This window comes from Anastrepha obliqua, chromosome 4 (genome assembly GCF_027943255.1).
Source record: "Anastrepha obliqua isolate idAnaObli1 chromosome 4, idAnaObli1_1.0, whole genome shotgun sequence".
Lineage (NCBI taxonomy): Eukaryota > Metazoa > Arthropoda > Insecta > Diptera > Tephritidae > Anastrepha > Anastrepha obliqua.
Genome location: NC_072895.1, coordinates 66,350,440 through 66,367,411, shown reverse-complemented (window position 1 = coordinate 66,367,411; position 16,972 = coordinate 66,350,440). Strand labels below are relative to the sequence as shown.

General features: G+C 36.2%; 1 protein-coding gene across 1 annotated transcript; it reads left to right on the top strand.

The window, feature by feature from the left end:
- The first annotated feature begins 407 nt into the window (after positions 1–407).
- Positions 408–16,726, top strand: LOC129245434 (uncharacterized). Its single transcript, XM_054883595.1, has 4 exons — positions 408–476; positions 15,080–15,363; positions 15,451–15,759; positions 15,825–16,726. Exons 1-4 carry the CDS (start codon positions 456–458, stop codon positions 16,447–16,449), a joined length of 1,239 nt encoding a protein of 412 aa, XP_054739570.1. The 5' UTR covers positions 408–455; the 3' UTR covers positions 16,450–16,726.
- The last annotated feature ends 246 nt before the right edge of the window (positions 16,727–16,972 follow it).

Genomic DNA, 16,972 nt, shown 5'->3' with positions numbered 1-16,972 from the left:
AAGTAGAAAGAGGTGAGCGCAAGAAAAGCCAACTCCATCAGTCCATCACGAAGCGGTTCATTCGGTGGCATTGGCATTGGCAAAGAGACATTGGAAGCCACACTGATGATGAGATGGAATTCCGTGGTCTGACAAGCGAGTTGGTGTTATGCTGCGCCATATCCAGAGGTTCAATGTTTAGGTTGCTTATAATATCATTTCAGTTGAGTGGCAGCTTTTGACGGAACTTGTTCTACTAAAATTGAGAAATAAAGAAAAATTACAAGCATTGAAGTGCTTTCGAATATCAAGAAAAAGTGTCAATTTTAGCAAGCATAAATATAATAATTTTAATACAAGCATAAAAAGTGCAACTGAAAAATTAAACAAACAAACAAGAAATAATATCAAAAAGTTGGAAAAAGTTTCGAAGTGCAGAGGTATTGCTCGATTTGGGCTTGGAATTTTTTGGTGTGATGGATAATCGATTATTTTTGGTAGGTTAAAACATACATTGTGTCATATATATATGAACGAAATAGCAGTTTCTTAATACTTCAAAAAGTTTAATTTCCAAACTATTTATGTGCACGTATATGTGAGCATAATTGAATGGAAATTTATATTTAGTGGCGTATGTAAATCCTGCATTTCTTCAGCATGCTCTAGATTATTCTAACCATCTTATTCAGTATTTTACTACAACAACAACGCAAAAAATGTGCAAAGCCATTGCAAATGTTGTACTCTTTCTTCTTCCAGCATTTTACAAGTCAAGCATTTGTTAGTTCGAGTTCGTTGTTCAACTCTTTCGTTCTAAGTCGTTCCACTGGTTGTAGCCACTGCTGGTATAAGAATTTTTTAATTATAAGAAAATTTGTATATATGTACGTAGCGGTTATCATCAGCACTTGCTACATTGTTAGTTATGCATTTGTTTGCTTTTTATTTAAATTTTCACAGCTGAGTGAACGGTTTTTGTTTTTAATCGCAGCAACAAAAAGTAGGAGAGAAATTGAAGTGGAGTAGATTATTGCTACTGCCGCTAACCTTAGCGGCAACTTACGAATATTTAATGTGTCTTAGTGTTCAAAATGATGTATAGCCTTAAGTTTTGGATGGCATAGAGGAGATACAGGGAAGCGTGTGAGCATTCATTATTCTTTAATTAGAATACAAACAGCAAAATACGAGCAAGTTTTCCCGTTACTTAATAACATACTTATGCACGTATTTAGAACGATGTGTGAATTGTTGGATATCCAACTCATCTTCGCTGTGCTGCTATGAATGACACAACCGCTTGACTTTATAAGCAAAATACTAATACAAGTGATTAAATAAACATGCAAGTACTCATGTATGTATGTATGCATGAATGAGCTGGAAATGTTACACATACAATATCTATGCATATGTATATGTACTATTAATATACATACATATCTGTATGAATTTCTATGAATTTGTAGGATTTGTATGAGCGCCACGTCTTTTTTTAACGCTATTACTAAAAAGTCGGTCACGATATTCCGTTGCTTTCTTTTGCGTATCTCTAACCTTTTTTCACCATATTCTTGCTGACACCTTGATAGCCATTCGCTTCACATACAGCAAGAAAAGGTAAACAAATTAATTATGAAATAAACAATGGCAGGCATTCTTTATGGGAATTTTGGCAAGTGTAAAGATGTTATTTGTATATATTATACATGTATGTGAATGCATAGCTTATAACTGTGAAGGTAGCAACACAAAATATTAACTTCAACGCAATTTTTAAGTCACTCAACCCTCTGAATTGATTCTCTAATAGAGACTCGTTCACCTGGTCAATTTCGTTTTGAAACTTTCTTTCATGACGAAGCCATTTATCTCTATATTTTTTCGCTTAAGTTATTTGTATTACATCTACTTAATCCGATAGTGCATTTGAAATGAGCTTTTGTAACATTTACATTTCCATGTCCGGAGCAGGCGAATAAGCAGTTGAGCATTTAGAAATCAAATGCCAACGCAATAACAACTGAAGTGTACGAAGGAGCCGATCAGTGTAGACTTTAATAATCTTTCAAACCGTACAAGCTCGATGCTGACGTCTGACCTAATTTAAATGTTTTGGTATGCAAACCGAGAGCAACACAACACGGTTAATGCCGCTATAGGTTCCCCTTTTCCACTTCGGTTCGGTTCGTTGCTCGTCCATTCGTTCTGCTGCCAAAGTGACACAAATAATGACTACAGCACACCCATTTAATGAGTTATCATAAATTTTAAATTCCAAAAATGCTCTCATCATAAAAAAAAACAAAAATATGTTAAGGAAATGAAACGAAGAAATCAGAAGTAACAGCACATTCTCAAATGTTAAGATACATATGTATAATACATATTACATATGTATGAGTGTCTGTAAGACTATAGTGGGTAGAAAGCAAGAAATCAAAAGTAATCAGACGCTTGGGTATGCACTTGAAAGGTCAAAGAAATCGCGGCATTCTTTGTCTGCAGCTACTGTGTATGTAGAGTGTAAAGACTAAAGAGTAGGCTGTTAAGTGGAAGTCATTGAGATACTACAGACTCAATTTTCATTTCACTTTTAACTTCTGAAAAACAAAAAATACATAGTATTCAATGAATTCGTATAAAAAGCGGAAGTGAAAATAAAAATTTCTTCATTTTTGGGCTCTCATTTTGTACTTTTCTTTTTAAAGCATGCGACCGAGGCTTAGCATTGATAACAAGTGTTTCTCGTTACATAAATTTCTGTATATAAATACTTCTATTATAAGTTTACTCTATGGCCGAGTGGACCTGAGAGCGACGACCACTTGGTTGGCCCTGCGTTAGATATCTACTATTAAAATGAAGAGAATTTTCTCAATGCGGTTACCTTCAACAGGCATTGGTAAACATCCGAGAGCATTTCTGTAATGAAAAAGTTTCTCATATACCGTAAAAGTATGATCCAACCATTTGTAGAACAGCATCAAGAAACATGCTATAAATTTTTGCAGTAGTTCAACCAAACACTTAACAATTAATGAATGCATTTTTTCGATTGATAAATATGATTTCATTATACTTGGTTGGCCAAATTAGAACAGAACGCTCTAATGACGAGCTTAAAAATTCAACATTTTTTGGTATTTTTAGTATTGTCATCTTTTATAGTACACTTATGTACAATTTAGCATAGAATTCAGCATAGAATTGAGATAGTTATACATAGTGGGACTCATGCAATGTTTATGTAGATCTTCCCCTTTCCATTTTAGCACAGTTAGTCACACTAAAGCCGGTGGCTTTTGGTTTACATAAAATACTGATACGCTCATACATATCAGCAGACACTTTCATACGTCAATTGATTCTGAAGAAGTGTTCCATACTAAAAATTGTGTTCCGCACAGGTCAGAGGGAGCTGTAGCAAAACAAGTAAGGTACAAGGTATTTCGTGCTGTTTATCTAATTTATTGAAGACTATGCATGCAGTCAAACGTATTCTGCATCGTTTCATCTATAATATGTTGCACTGTAAAATTTTAATCTCCTAAATTTGATTTGGGTAGCTAGCCTACTGACTGGGAGTTGATTGAAACTAGAGATGGTCACCTAAATTAACAACTCCGTATAATTGTTGGTTGGTTGGTTGAAGTCCACATCCTCGCTACCAACTTTTTTAACGGTTATTTACGGTACAATAGACATGGCTAGTTTTCTGGTGTGGCAGCCTTTGGTCGGGAAAAACACGAGTAATTCCGATAAATTCCGTAAAATAGACTGCCATGGGAATGGATACTGTAGCAGGTTATGACCCCGACATACTAAACATAGCTCCAGCATGTGAAGGCACCTCGCACGACACTAACCACCTTTTCCTGGGCCTATCGTTAGATGCGCTAGACGAAGACGACCGGTGATTTACACTACACTGAGGGCAAAGTATACTCCTACAACAACAACAACAACAACAACAACAGTTATTTAAAGCATGACTATATCCAGTCTGTACGGTTCAAGAACTTTAATAGGATGTTCACATCTAGGCCAGACAGTTGCTCGAGACACTCGCACAGTGGTCTGCCCAGCGGTGGCATTCTCTATTTCCATAAGGTAGGACATTCACAGAGAAAATGGAAAATCGATTCCTTTTTCTTTGGTTGTTTACAACAGTGATAGTGTTGTAAGGGATTCCTGCTGTTTGTTCCCCGACAGGCCAAAAGCCAGTTATGACAGCCGTGAGTCTTCAGGCGTCCCGTCTCTTCATGTTTATTAATATTGACGTGGGCCATAACGTTCTGCTGCATGTCGTCTGGTCTCTCCATCTACAATCCGCGATTCGGAGGTACTTTCGGGAAATTGCACGTTATTTATGGCAGATTCTTCTCTGGCCAGTTCATCTGTTTTTTCGTTACTTTCAATGTTTCGATGTCCCGGGACCCGGATTAAGGTAACGTTATGGTTTTCACTCAAGGTGGTAAAGCTATTTCTACTTTGTTCCACTAGTTTAGAGGTTGTTGTAGTCGAATCCAGTGCCTGGATTGCAACGTGGCTACCCGAAAGAATAGCGATATTGCACTTAAAAGAGAAGTTTGCGATTAGTAACCTACAACCTTTCCCAATTGCCTGTATTTGAAGACATTGCAGGCATTAGGAAAACGTTCAAATTTTTCGATTCTAAGAGAATATATACCTGCTCCGACACCACAATCCATTTTAAAGCCATCTGTAGTGTCGAAGTTGTATACTGAGAATCCTTAACTCCATTCATCTTGAGAGAGAAAGAGAGTGGCAAATTCCTGTTGAATGTTACCGTCGGCACAATGTAATCAGTTCTCTCCGAGGTGTACTGAGTTTATCGGAATAAGTTGGCATGACCATAATTTTTTTGCTTCCAGCGGCCCGCTTTATTTATCTTAAGTACACTCATGGTTGCGATCAAGTTGAAACACACCAAGTCAAGGATTCGATTCATAACCTTGATGAGAATTGTAGAGATTGGGGCAGGATAATGAAATGATAGCTCATATTGCGCCTAACTAATAATCAAAATGTAAACTAAGTGGCTCGGAATCCTAGATAACGCGCATTGGGCTTGAATGGGAAGCTCCCGCAGTCATAGATATGAGCCTCATTCTAATAAGCGCTTTCAGTTTCTTTATTTAATGAACCGGTTAAGAACTGCAAGCATTTGTACTGGGTGAATTCTGTATAAACGTAAATGTGATAACATTTTAATTTTATAATAATTTCCAATGGCATAAGAAAATGGCTTAACGCTAGTGGCATGAGCGAAGTGATCCTCCAAGCGAATATTTTATCGATATTCAATAAATGAATTTTTTGATCAACTGTGATATATATGGCACCATTTTTTGGGAGTTTATTTTACCGATGTCAATTAAATCCAATTCTAGCCAAAAATAGTATTCTAATCTGGCACCATAGCAAACTCCATTGACTGTAATATGATTATTATTTTCACCAATGACAAGGTATGATCCAACTACATCTGCGACGGAAGATCCCAAATTTTTCAATGATTACAATGAAGTCACGGAAGCACTTATAAGTTTGAAATACAGCACATCAAATTATCCCATAATAGAAATTATATATATATGTATATATATAAATGGCGCGTACACCTTTCTTGGGTGTTTGGCCGAGCTTCTCCTCCTACTTGAGGCGTGCGTCTTCATGTTATTCCACAAATGGAGGGACCTACAGTTTCAAGCCAACTCCGAACGGCAGATATTTTTATGAGGAGCTTTTTTTCAATGGCGACCGCTATTAGAAAAAACTTTTTCTTAATTTTGGTGTTTCACTGAGACGGGAAATTACAGAAATTACAGAACATCAAATTATCAAACGGGAACTCTTGATTTTATAGGATCCCCGCAAGGAAACAAGCTTTCAGCTGATCAATTTCCAATTCCTATGAATAACGTGGAATCGACTGATTTTGCTTATTTTGAATTAAAGCTCAAATATTTTCAGTATTTCAACCATTCACTTGGAATTTCGCCTACGAACTTAATAATCTTCCAAATCATAAAAAAAATTTAAGGGTGCGTTTGATTTTAATTACAAAATTTGTATGCCCCTATAAGAAAACCGACTGCGGGTATGTGAAAGTAAAAATTTCTAAAAAAAGGCTAAAATTGTGTTAGTATTTTTTTTTAATGAAAAAAAGGTATTATTAATAAAAATAGTAATAAAAGAGAATAAAAGTAAAATAAATAATTAAACAAAGACTTAAATTTCCTAAAAACGATAATGAACGTACAAATTTATTAATGAATGAATGAAGCTTATGTCTATTCGCCGAAAAACGTCAAAAACAAAATTCAAATAAAAAAATTAATTGCTTTGAAAAGAGTTGTTAGTATTTTAGCATATAAATTTGGTATGATGTTCGCTTTGGCAAAATAGTCAACACAGTAATTGGCAGCAACATGCAATAACAAAAGTACACTGTCTTCGATATTAGCAACTAACCAAAAGTTAGTGTTAAATAAACTTAAATACATACATACGTCCACACGTAATAAACTATAAATGTCATTTATCTCATAAAATAAACCGCCAACAATTCATTTTTGGCGAAAGTTAGTGTGTTTTTTTCGTAAATAGACAGCAACAACAACTTCAACCGCAAAGTAGCAGCACTTCAGCACTTAACGAAAACTGAACTCTTTAGATAACTTCAAACACTTTCATTGTTATTGTTATGTTGTTTCTTTTTGCTATTGCCGCTGTTGTTGTTGTACTTTAAACCTGACTTCTTTGTTTGTTCTTCTCAAATGTAAGCCGCCTAAAGTGGAATTGGAAGTAAAAATTCATGTATACATATGTATTTATAGTCAACTGTATCATCATATACGAAATAACGGTTTTTACTCTTACCACAATAATATAAGTAATGTGCAACACTTATTTTAACATGCCTAAGCAATCCAGCATTAGTATAAAGACAAATATTAAAACTCCAAATCAATTCCAAAGCAATGTTGCCTTCTGAATTTGAATGAAAAAATTAAAAACCAAATTATCGCAAATTTCACTTGAATATTAAGGTTTTTAAACAAGCCTAGGTAAAAAGAGGTTGTCTGTAAAGTCGGTTTACTGACGATAGTTTAGCGTGATAACGACATAAGAAAATACTGATTGAATGGTTGCATTTTTCAAAAGAAAATTTAAATTTTATTTGTTTGATAGATATTTTGTATGGATATAGAGAATGAGGTAACATTAACATAACATAATATAACATAACATAATATACTTTAACATAACACAACATAACATAACATAACATAACATAACATAACATAACATAACATAACATAACATAACATAACATAACATGCTGTGCAAGCAAGGTAACGACGCATTTTTTGGTGCGTGCAGCCGGCTACATAAAATTATTAGACGTTATCACGTCAAAAAATAATATATTAATAACATTAAAACAACAGGTATTATTAACAAACTTGGTTTTATTTATAAGAAGGCATATGCAAATACAAATACGTGAATTTATATATGTACATATGCGCATATACATACATATATACGCTCACTTAAGTAGGAGAGAGCAAGATGTCGAACGTTGCCGTTCGTTTGCTTTGTTTGCTTTGTCGTTCGTTCCGCGCTTTCGCTTGCAATTCATTCAAGGTAACGGCAATGAGCAAGGTAACGACAAATGAGCAAGGTAACACTAATGACATTTTTTCGTGCGTGCAGCCGGCTAAATTGAATTATAAGACGTTATCACGTCAAAAATATTTTTAATTGGTTTTTCCACATGATTTTAATTGCAAAAATATCAACTTTTGGAAAATTTCATTTCAATATTAAAATATGGATATCAGATGAAAGTTGTTTAAACAAGCTTTGATGAAAAAATAGTTTCAGCTGGGGTTGCCACCAGTTTTCTATAAATTAATAAATTGAATGAAAAACTATAGAAATTTTAATAAAATATATACATCAATATAAAGACAGAAATAACTTTAATGTAATAATATTTTTGAAATATGTTGCCATCTAGCTTTAAAGAGTAATTTAAATTAATAACAATAAATTAATAATAATTAGAGGATATCAAACGAAATGTGTTCTTTAATTATAAATATTTGTGTATGGCGTTCCAACTAACTCTTAAGGGGAAAATGGCAAAAGATGGTACATATGAATAAGCACAAGGGTGTGGGTATCTCGCAAATTATCTTTGAGAATATTTTATTAAAAAGTGTTTCAAATGGTGTTTCCCTTACATAACATACGCTGCAATTCAAAATGTATTGTATGGAATATGTACAGGGTTGGCCATATTAAACTGACCCATTGAGTAACCCTATAACTTTTTACTGTAATTTGAAATCTAAGGTTTACGTCAACAAGCCAAAGACACTAGGCGCACTTAAGGCCAATATCCGACGGGAAATAGCCGCCATATCGGCCGAGACGCTGGCCAAAACTATGGAAAACGCCGAAAAACGGGCACATTACGCTATACGAGCTAAGGGCGACCACTTGCGCGATATCATATTCAAAAAGTGATGTAAACGAATCTCCTTGAACTAAATTAAATGTTCTTCACAATGAAACACAAAAAAATGTTTCTTTTTCCATATTTTTTTAATAATCACATGGGACAGTTTAATATGGCCAACCCTGTACATACATACTATATATCTACTTCTTAAGCATCATTAGACGAAATCCACGTGTACAAAATGTATGGCGATATCTACATATTAACAGTGCCTTATTAGATAAAAACATATTTACTTAGGGAGGCCAAATAAATTGAAAAATTTGAAGCCGTTTTTTTTTTTTAATTTTTTTGCACAATATTGAAGTAAATGAGCGATCTAAGAGTATTACGGCGAAAAATAAGCATTTAGTCAAAATAAACTATATAATCCTTGATTTGGCGCATACTCCAATAAATTCGGCTGTTGAACAAGACGAATTAATTTTTTATCCGAATTTTAAATGGCCTAAAGACTTCAGGACTACCAGTACACCAAATCACATTCAAAATTGGTCCTCCTATAATATTTTTAAGGAATTTAAAACTTCGTAAGCTGTAAAATAGCACAGGTTTGTGTATTATTGAAGGAACTAATTTAATTGGCTGCGGCAAATGAGAATTATCCAAATTGCAATTATGCCAGAAAGTATGCATACAAATTCAAGTGATTTGAAGTTCCGATTATTTCGAGTTTTCAAATGATAATTAATAGGGCCCAAGGATTTACAAATAAAAATAGCGAAGACGCGGGCGTATGCTACTTCTTAATAGAAAGATAGCATCTAATCATCACTTAAGGCAAGCGTATTCCCTTATTTACTTACCTCACTTTCTTCGAACGCTTTGATATATTTGGATCAGCAAAATGTATACACAGTAACAAACATCCACCACACCTACAATTAGGAAAAGAAAATTTCTGCCATTCCTTAGCTTGTTGTATATATTTATTGCTACAATTGGCTTGATGACTTTATCATGCTTTCACTATATTTAACTACTGGCAATTATTTTCCTTTATTAATTTCTAATACACATACATACATATGTGAAGTACATACATACACAAAGCTGTATATAATATTTAGTTTGAATCAAATGTTTCTGCTTGTAAAGCGCTGTTGAGATATCGCCAAGTAGTAATCCAAAAATTATTCACTTTTACCATCGGAGACACTAATGAAGCTTTAAATAGTATATTAGGCAGTATATGACCATATTTTACAGTATAAACTAGTCAACGAATAATTTGTATCCATTTCCATTCACTCAATAGACGCTTTTCTTCTGCATATATCATTTAATTTCATTTACTCTATGGTCTATGACCTTAACAATCTTACAGACTAGAGTTCACACTAAATAGTAAATTATATAAATGAATCTAAAAGTATGTAAAATATTTCAATTTTAAATTTAAATAGTAATCATTGAGCCGCATACTCATTATTAGTATTTTTTGAGATTTTGTTGAACTCAGTAAGAGTTGTAAACATCGGTGCAGGAGCAAAACAAAAGTAGGCTTTCATTCAATGCAGATAAAACGAAGGTCGAAAGCATAAGACTCTGTTTGAAACATTGAATCATATGTGTTTAAGTAGTTCGAGGGGGTCTATACCGTCACACAGAAAATAATAAAAAACGTAAGTGATTGGACAGTCATTCTTTTTTCAAGCAATTTCAAATTTATAAGCTTACAACGACCACTCTAAGCAGGTTAAAAACTGAAGAGTAAAAGCAGCAAATTTTTGTTGTACTCCCTTTCCATCCTACTAACATGCGAACTATAAATTGGATTCCATATTATGGAGCTCAAGTTTTGACGTATGGGGTATTTTTCAAGTATAGAGATTCTTTAAATCTTTCGCATATCTACCCAGAATTTTATTTATGAGTAGAACAAATAAAAGAGTGCCAAAGACACTATCTCGTGATACACCAGAAACTGTAATAAAATGCATTCCCCCAACCCTATTTATGTGGTCAGCACAGGTAAGTTTTGTGTTAAGAATAAACCCCAAATTGTTTACCTTATCCGTAAAGGTATGGGAACTAGTATCTATCCACAATTTAGGTATATTATCAACATATAGTACACCACACTATTACATATACATAGGTAAGAAATATGACTTTGACGCGTTCAAACATAAAGAATTATCATTAGCCCAAACAGAAATAGCAGACAAATCACTGTTTATTTTGAAACAAGTACAACTGTATATCATCAACTAATTCTAATATCGTCCAGTATTTTAACCTGTCGAGCAACTGTGACTTTGTTTGGAGAGAGTAGACGATTGTCCTGTACAAAAGATGAAATTTGCGTGGCCATCAAGCTTTCACAAACTTTGGAAAATGCGGACAGTATGCTGATAGGTCTATAATTACCAGCATAAATAGCATTTGTGTTTTTTGCGACTGGGAAAACTATAGTCTTTTTCCATACTGCTGGGAAACATGAACTAGTCAAGCAATGGTTTATTATATGGGTAAGGGGCCCTATTATATAAGGTTGGCCAAAAAGTCTTGCGGTATTTCCGCAAGCTTGTCTTTGCAAGCGCGTAGTTCTAGTTGTATTCGTCGCATCGGTTCACACTAGAGCTTTTTGGAAAGCTCTTTTCACGTGCTAACACGTGTTTGATTAATTGTTGTTTGCTTTAAGTCGTTCGTGAGTTATAGCGTCGCAAACATGGAGCAAAATAAAGAGAAAATACGGCATATTTTACAGTACTACTACGATAAAGGCAAAAATGCATCTCATGCTGCCAATAAAATTTGTGCAGTTTATGGACCCGATACAGTTTCCATTTCCACCGCACAACGATGGTTTCAACGTTTTCGTTCTGGTGCAGAGGTGATCGAAGATGCGTCACGGTCCCAAAGGCCTGTCGTCGAAAATTGCGATAAAATCGCTGAATTGATTGAAAGAGACCGGCATAGTAGCAGTCGTGGCATCAGCCAAGAGCTGGGCATGAGTCATCAAACCGTTATAAACCATTTGAAGAAGCTTGGATTCAAAAAGAAGCTCGATGTATGGGTGCCACACGACTTGACGCAAAAAAACATTTTTGCCCGTATGGATGCATGCGAATGGCTTCTGAATCGCAACAAAATCGACCCGTTTTTGAAGCGGATGGTGACTGGCGATGAAAAGTGGGTCACTTACGAATACGTGAAGCGCAAACGGTCGTGGTCGAAAAGCGGTGAAGCTGCCCAGACGGTGGCCAAGCCTGAATTGATGGCCAGGAAGGTTCTTCTGTGTGTTTGGTGGGATTGGCAGGGAATCATCCACTATGAGCTGCTCCCTTATGGCCAAACGCTCAATTCGGACCTGTACTGCCAACAACTGGACCGCTTGAATACAGCACTCATGCAGAAGAGGCCATCTTTGATCAACAGAGGCCGAATTGTTTTCCATCAGGACAACGCCAGGCCACACACATCTTTGGTGACGCGCCAGAAGCTCCGGGAGCTCGGATGGGAGGTTCTTTTGCATCCACTGTATAGTCCGGATCTCGCACCAAGTGATTACCACCTATTTCTGTCCATGGCGAACGAGCTTGGTAGTCGGAAGTTGTCCTCAAGAGAGTCCTGTGAAAATTGGCTCTCCGAGTTTTTTGACAATAGGGAAGCGAGTTTCTATAAGAGGGGCATTATGAAGTTGGCATCTCGTTGGGAACTCGTCATCGAACAAAACGGCGCATATTTGACTTAAATCGCATTATTATAACCAATTTTATGAACAATTGAAAATTCAATAAAAATACCGCAAGACTTTTTTGACAACCTTATATATTGGATTACTATATCGACAAATTTTAGCGAGATGCCATCATCGCCTCCAACATTAGTCTTTATTTTGGATAAGCTTTCAGGACATCTACCTCACTAACTGTCTTAAATTGAAACTGTTCTTTTAGAGACGCACAAGATGAGGAATCTCTTAAAATAGGAGCACAATTTGTTTTCGTACCAACATTAATAAAGTAGTCATTAAGTTCATCCAGGTCAATCTCACATTCGGCACTTTCCTTGCCATGAATTTAAAATTTTTTTATATTAGGTTGCGCCACAGTTCTCTTGTTGGAAGTGCCGGATCAAGTTTTAAGTAACTGTACCAACGTTTCCCTTCTCGTATAAAAAAAGTAAATTCTGTAAGCGATTTAAGGTGAGAGGAACTTCTTCCAGCGAGCTTCACTTTCCCAAGCAGAGGTGTATCGGAATCTGTTATCTTTCCAAGGGATGACGAGTTCAAAATATTCACAAACAGTTCAAAAATGGGCATTGTAGCAAAATGTGAAATATTTTACCAGCAACTTTAATTGAAAGAAGCTTTCAAACTTATAGCATAAAAACTGTGACTTTTAAATCACGGAGTTCGTCTTCAACTACAAATTCAAGATTCGTTTCTACTACAAATGCGAGTGAGAATGTGATATTGTTCTACGGGATGTCGAGATTCTAATGTTGGCAGATGGAGGTTTTTACACTTCCAGACCGCTACCGGTAGGCTCCTTGAAAACTCGCCCTTTTTGAAGGCAGTCACGCTGCGGCTAAGGCATTTATGTTTACTGATCCAAATGAAATATATTCAGGAATATCGAAGGTCTCTGTAATATCTTGTAAGGGATCCCTGGACTTATTAGTAAAATGATGAATGATGGTGCAATAAATGATGAAGCACTTATAGATGAGTGCTTGCTAAGGAACGGTGGGAAGCAGGAGTTGGGGAATCAAGTCCAAGATTTCATGTCTTTTCGGGCTTTTCTATTTCACAAGTTAAGCTGAAAACTAGTGCAGCTACAAAATATAAATTGATCTTCATACTTGCAGAGTATCATTTGCCAACACTTGCGCCCCGCATAACGATTTCTGTAGGAGTTGTAGACCAGAAATAGAGGTAGAGTTTGTTCAACTCCTCGAACAATGCACCTAAAATGTCTGTGGAAATACTTATTTGCGAATCTGTACAGCTTGGGCGCGAACTTGGTAGCGATACTAATGAAATTCTCCGAAAGATCTGCATATTTAAGAACACGCAGCGATAGGGCTGAGGAACACATTAGTATTCCTCTGTACTCACCTAATTCATCTTAATATATGCGCTTGCAAGCCCACTGCCCTTTTATTCTGCTTCTTTATTGGCGCGATAACCACTTAAGCGATTTTTGTTGAGTTTAACACAGCACGCCAGTTGTTTCTACCAAGTGATCTCTCATACGCAAACGAGGCCTTGCTCTTTTGTCTAACACTATCAGCAGGTACTGCGTCGAATACTTTCAGAGATGGAGCGGACAATACGATAGATCTCATGCAGCCAATGTTTCATTATTTCCAATATTTGCTTTTGCAAAAGGCCCAAAAATATTCCGCAGAATCTTTCTGTCGAACACAATGGATCGGCAACGGTCTAAGTGAGTTGGTTTAAAGATCGACTGCCAATACCACCTACCTACATGTCTACCTTCTCTCGAACACCACAAGGACTACCACATTAGATATAGGCATCTTCCAAGATGGGGGTCTTATAAAGTATGAATTTTGTTCGGCGAGAAAGGACTTTACTACTCACTTGCCGACTAACCCAGAGTAGCAGTTTTCTATTCGCCTATATAAAAAAATATTCAGCAAAAACACACTCGATAGAAACTCAAGGCTCGTAAAGCGGTTAAGGGGTTAGGGGTAGTCAGAATTTTCAAAAAATCGATTTTTTGTTTTGCATTTTCTTAAAGTATAATGTTTTAAAAATATTGTGTAAAAATTTGAAGTGAATCCGACAAATACTTTTCAAGTTATTCAACAATTAACAAAGGGCGCTCGGCCGCTTCGGAGCCGATAGCAAAACTTTAAATGCGTTTTTCTCAAAACTATGTTTTTCAAACTGGTGAACACTGTAACTTAAAAACCGCTACGTAGATTTCAATAAAATTTATACAGCTTTTGAAAAACATAAAAAACTTGCGCCTGATCGAAGGATTTTTTTATTTTTCAAAAATTTCGATTTTTTTTTAACAATTTACTGTTGGTTTTTTTTCTAAAATCTGGAAAAAATTTTCTGAGGCCGCCATTTTGTTGATTTTGAAAAAAAAAAAAAAGCTTCGATCCGGCTCGAAATTATCTATCAATAAAAATAATTTTTCTCATCCGATTGGTTTTAGATGAATCTGCAAGGACTTGTGATGTTCACCGCAAGGGACTTCTGGAGAAACGGGCTTCACACAAACAGCGATAACTTTTGCAATTAATAATTTTTTTTTTTGAAATTTTGGTGAAGTCAAGTTAAAAAATGATGTTTTTATGCTATGTTTTTATTTTTGTTAAATAAATTAATTAAATAGCAAAAAAAAATTCGTGAAAATCATCATTTTTTCGGGCCTCTGACTACCCCTAACCCCTTAAGCTCGAGAACCTCAGTTTAGTTAAGCCATTTTGTTTCACTACAGCTATTTATTACTTTTAATTTTCCAAACATCAATCACATACATACTTCAATTTTACATAAATGCATTAATTTATTAAAAAAAATATATATATTTATTTACTCTGCAGAAATTTCTATGTCTCACGCTGCTTGCCGTTGACACCTCAGCGCAGACACAAAATGATTATAGCGAGGAGCCGCCCGAGGGTTATTATGCTTTCGTAGAATCGCCAAATGCCGTGCCACCAAAAGTGCGTCCACCCCCCTATACGCACGTCAGTGCCGATTGCAAAAATGTAGGTGGCAATAAGAAGGCTGCTGTGTCGGTGAACAACATTTGTGGGGACCTCAACAAGGGGCAAATTCCTCAAAATCCAATGAGACAAAATGTGCTTGGGGAGCCATATCCATTGTAAATACTTATAAACTAATGATACAAACAGCTTCTAGTAAGAGACTAATTGGAAAACATACGCTCTTTATCCGTTTTTCCCCACAGTGAACTAATACGGAATCAAACGCTGAAGTTTTTATCCAAAACCCTGCCAGTGCTTAAAGCCGATGACACATTACCCAAGGTGACCCAAATTATCCGCGACGAACCAGTCGAGCAGGTGGAGAACAACAATATCGATCGTCACTACAATGCACGTGCAAAACGGTCCACGCCACCACAGCCACATAGCCAGCCACGAAATGAGGGCCATGAATTTAGCTATTTCGATCCGGCTTTAGATGAAGAACAGCGCGCAAATAGCCGTGCGGCCGAGGAGCGAAAACCACGCAAGTTCTGCGATGGTGGTGGAGTGTAAGTTATTCTTATTTCTGGTTTGTGTTTTGAATCATCACTATATTTTCAAATTTTTGTTACAGTTTCTGCACTTTATATCGCGCCATACAGGGCGATACTTCGACCACACCGCAAGCTACCGCAGAACGGCGCGAAGAAATCGGACCTATACGTTATGAGGGTCCACCCACGCCGTGTCCCGCCAAAGTTGAATACGCCACACCTGTGTTTGCGAAAAATTATCAGGGCTTCTGGCGATATGTGGTGCAAATACCGTACGAAGGTTATTTCACACAGACCGTCGAAGTGACCCGTTGCATACAAGCGCGTTGTCATTACTTAGATGGCGGATGTTTGTCCTCACCGCGTTGGGTTAGTCTGTTGGTCGCTGAAATTTTCTACCCAAATGCAGAGGAAGCCGTGCCGACTACGTCCACAACCACGCAAACACCATCCGTACAAGACTTCCAGGCATATCAGCAATATCTGCAGAAACGTGCTGGCGTAGCCACAGCCTCTGATGCCACAAACCATAATAATGGCGCTAATGCACCTGAGTTTAATCAGCACTGTGATGGGCACGATGAGATCGGTTGCTTCCAAGTGCGTCTCTACTATGATTGGTTTTTGATTCCAGGTTCATGCAAATGCTGGCGTCCGGACTACTTTGCCAAGTATGTGCGAAGAAAGTCTGTGGCGGATTTGTAAATCAGCGAGTAAAGGTCATTCATCCATTCCGACAAACATACGAGTAAGAGATCACTTTGGGAGCTTTACTCGTATTTTGAAGAGGAGAGAAATCACAAAAAAGAAATCTCAAACTATACTTATGTCAACTTTCCTGCCTGTTAATCTTGCAATTATACATAAATACGTATATTTACATATACACGTACATATAAGATAATGCTCTGCATTTACCAATTAGTTTAATCTATTAAAAGCGAAAGCGTTAAGTGAAGTTTCCATTCTAAAATTCCATCTAAAAAAGTGCTGGTACTGAAAATTTAAATTTATTTTTAGAAATAAGGAGTTTTCAGAGTTCTAACTTCGCAGCTACTAACAAGTTAATTTAAGCTCTTATATAAATCTGTACTCGTATAAGCTAGTGCTGGAGAAATGTGCTACTCCACTGGATATGCATTTAATTTTATCAATTTTTATTATTTACGATGTAAGTACACATGTATCACATGTAGTGCGTTTCTCAAATATTAGGCGAAGTAAAAAG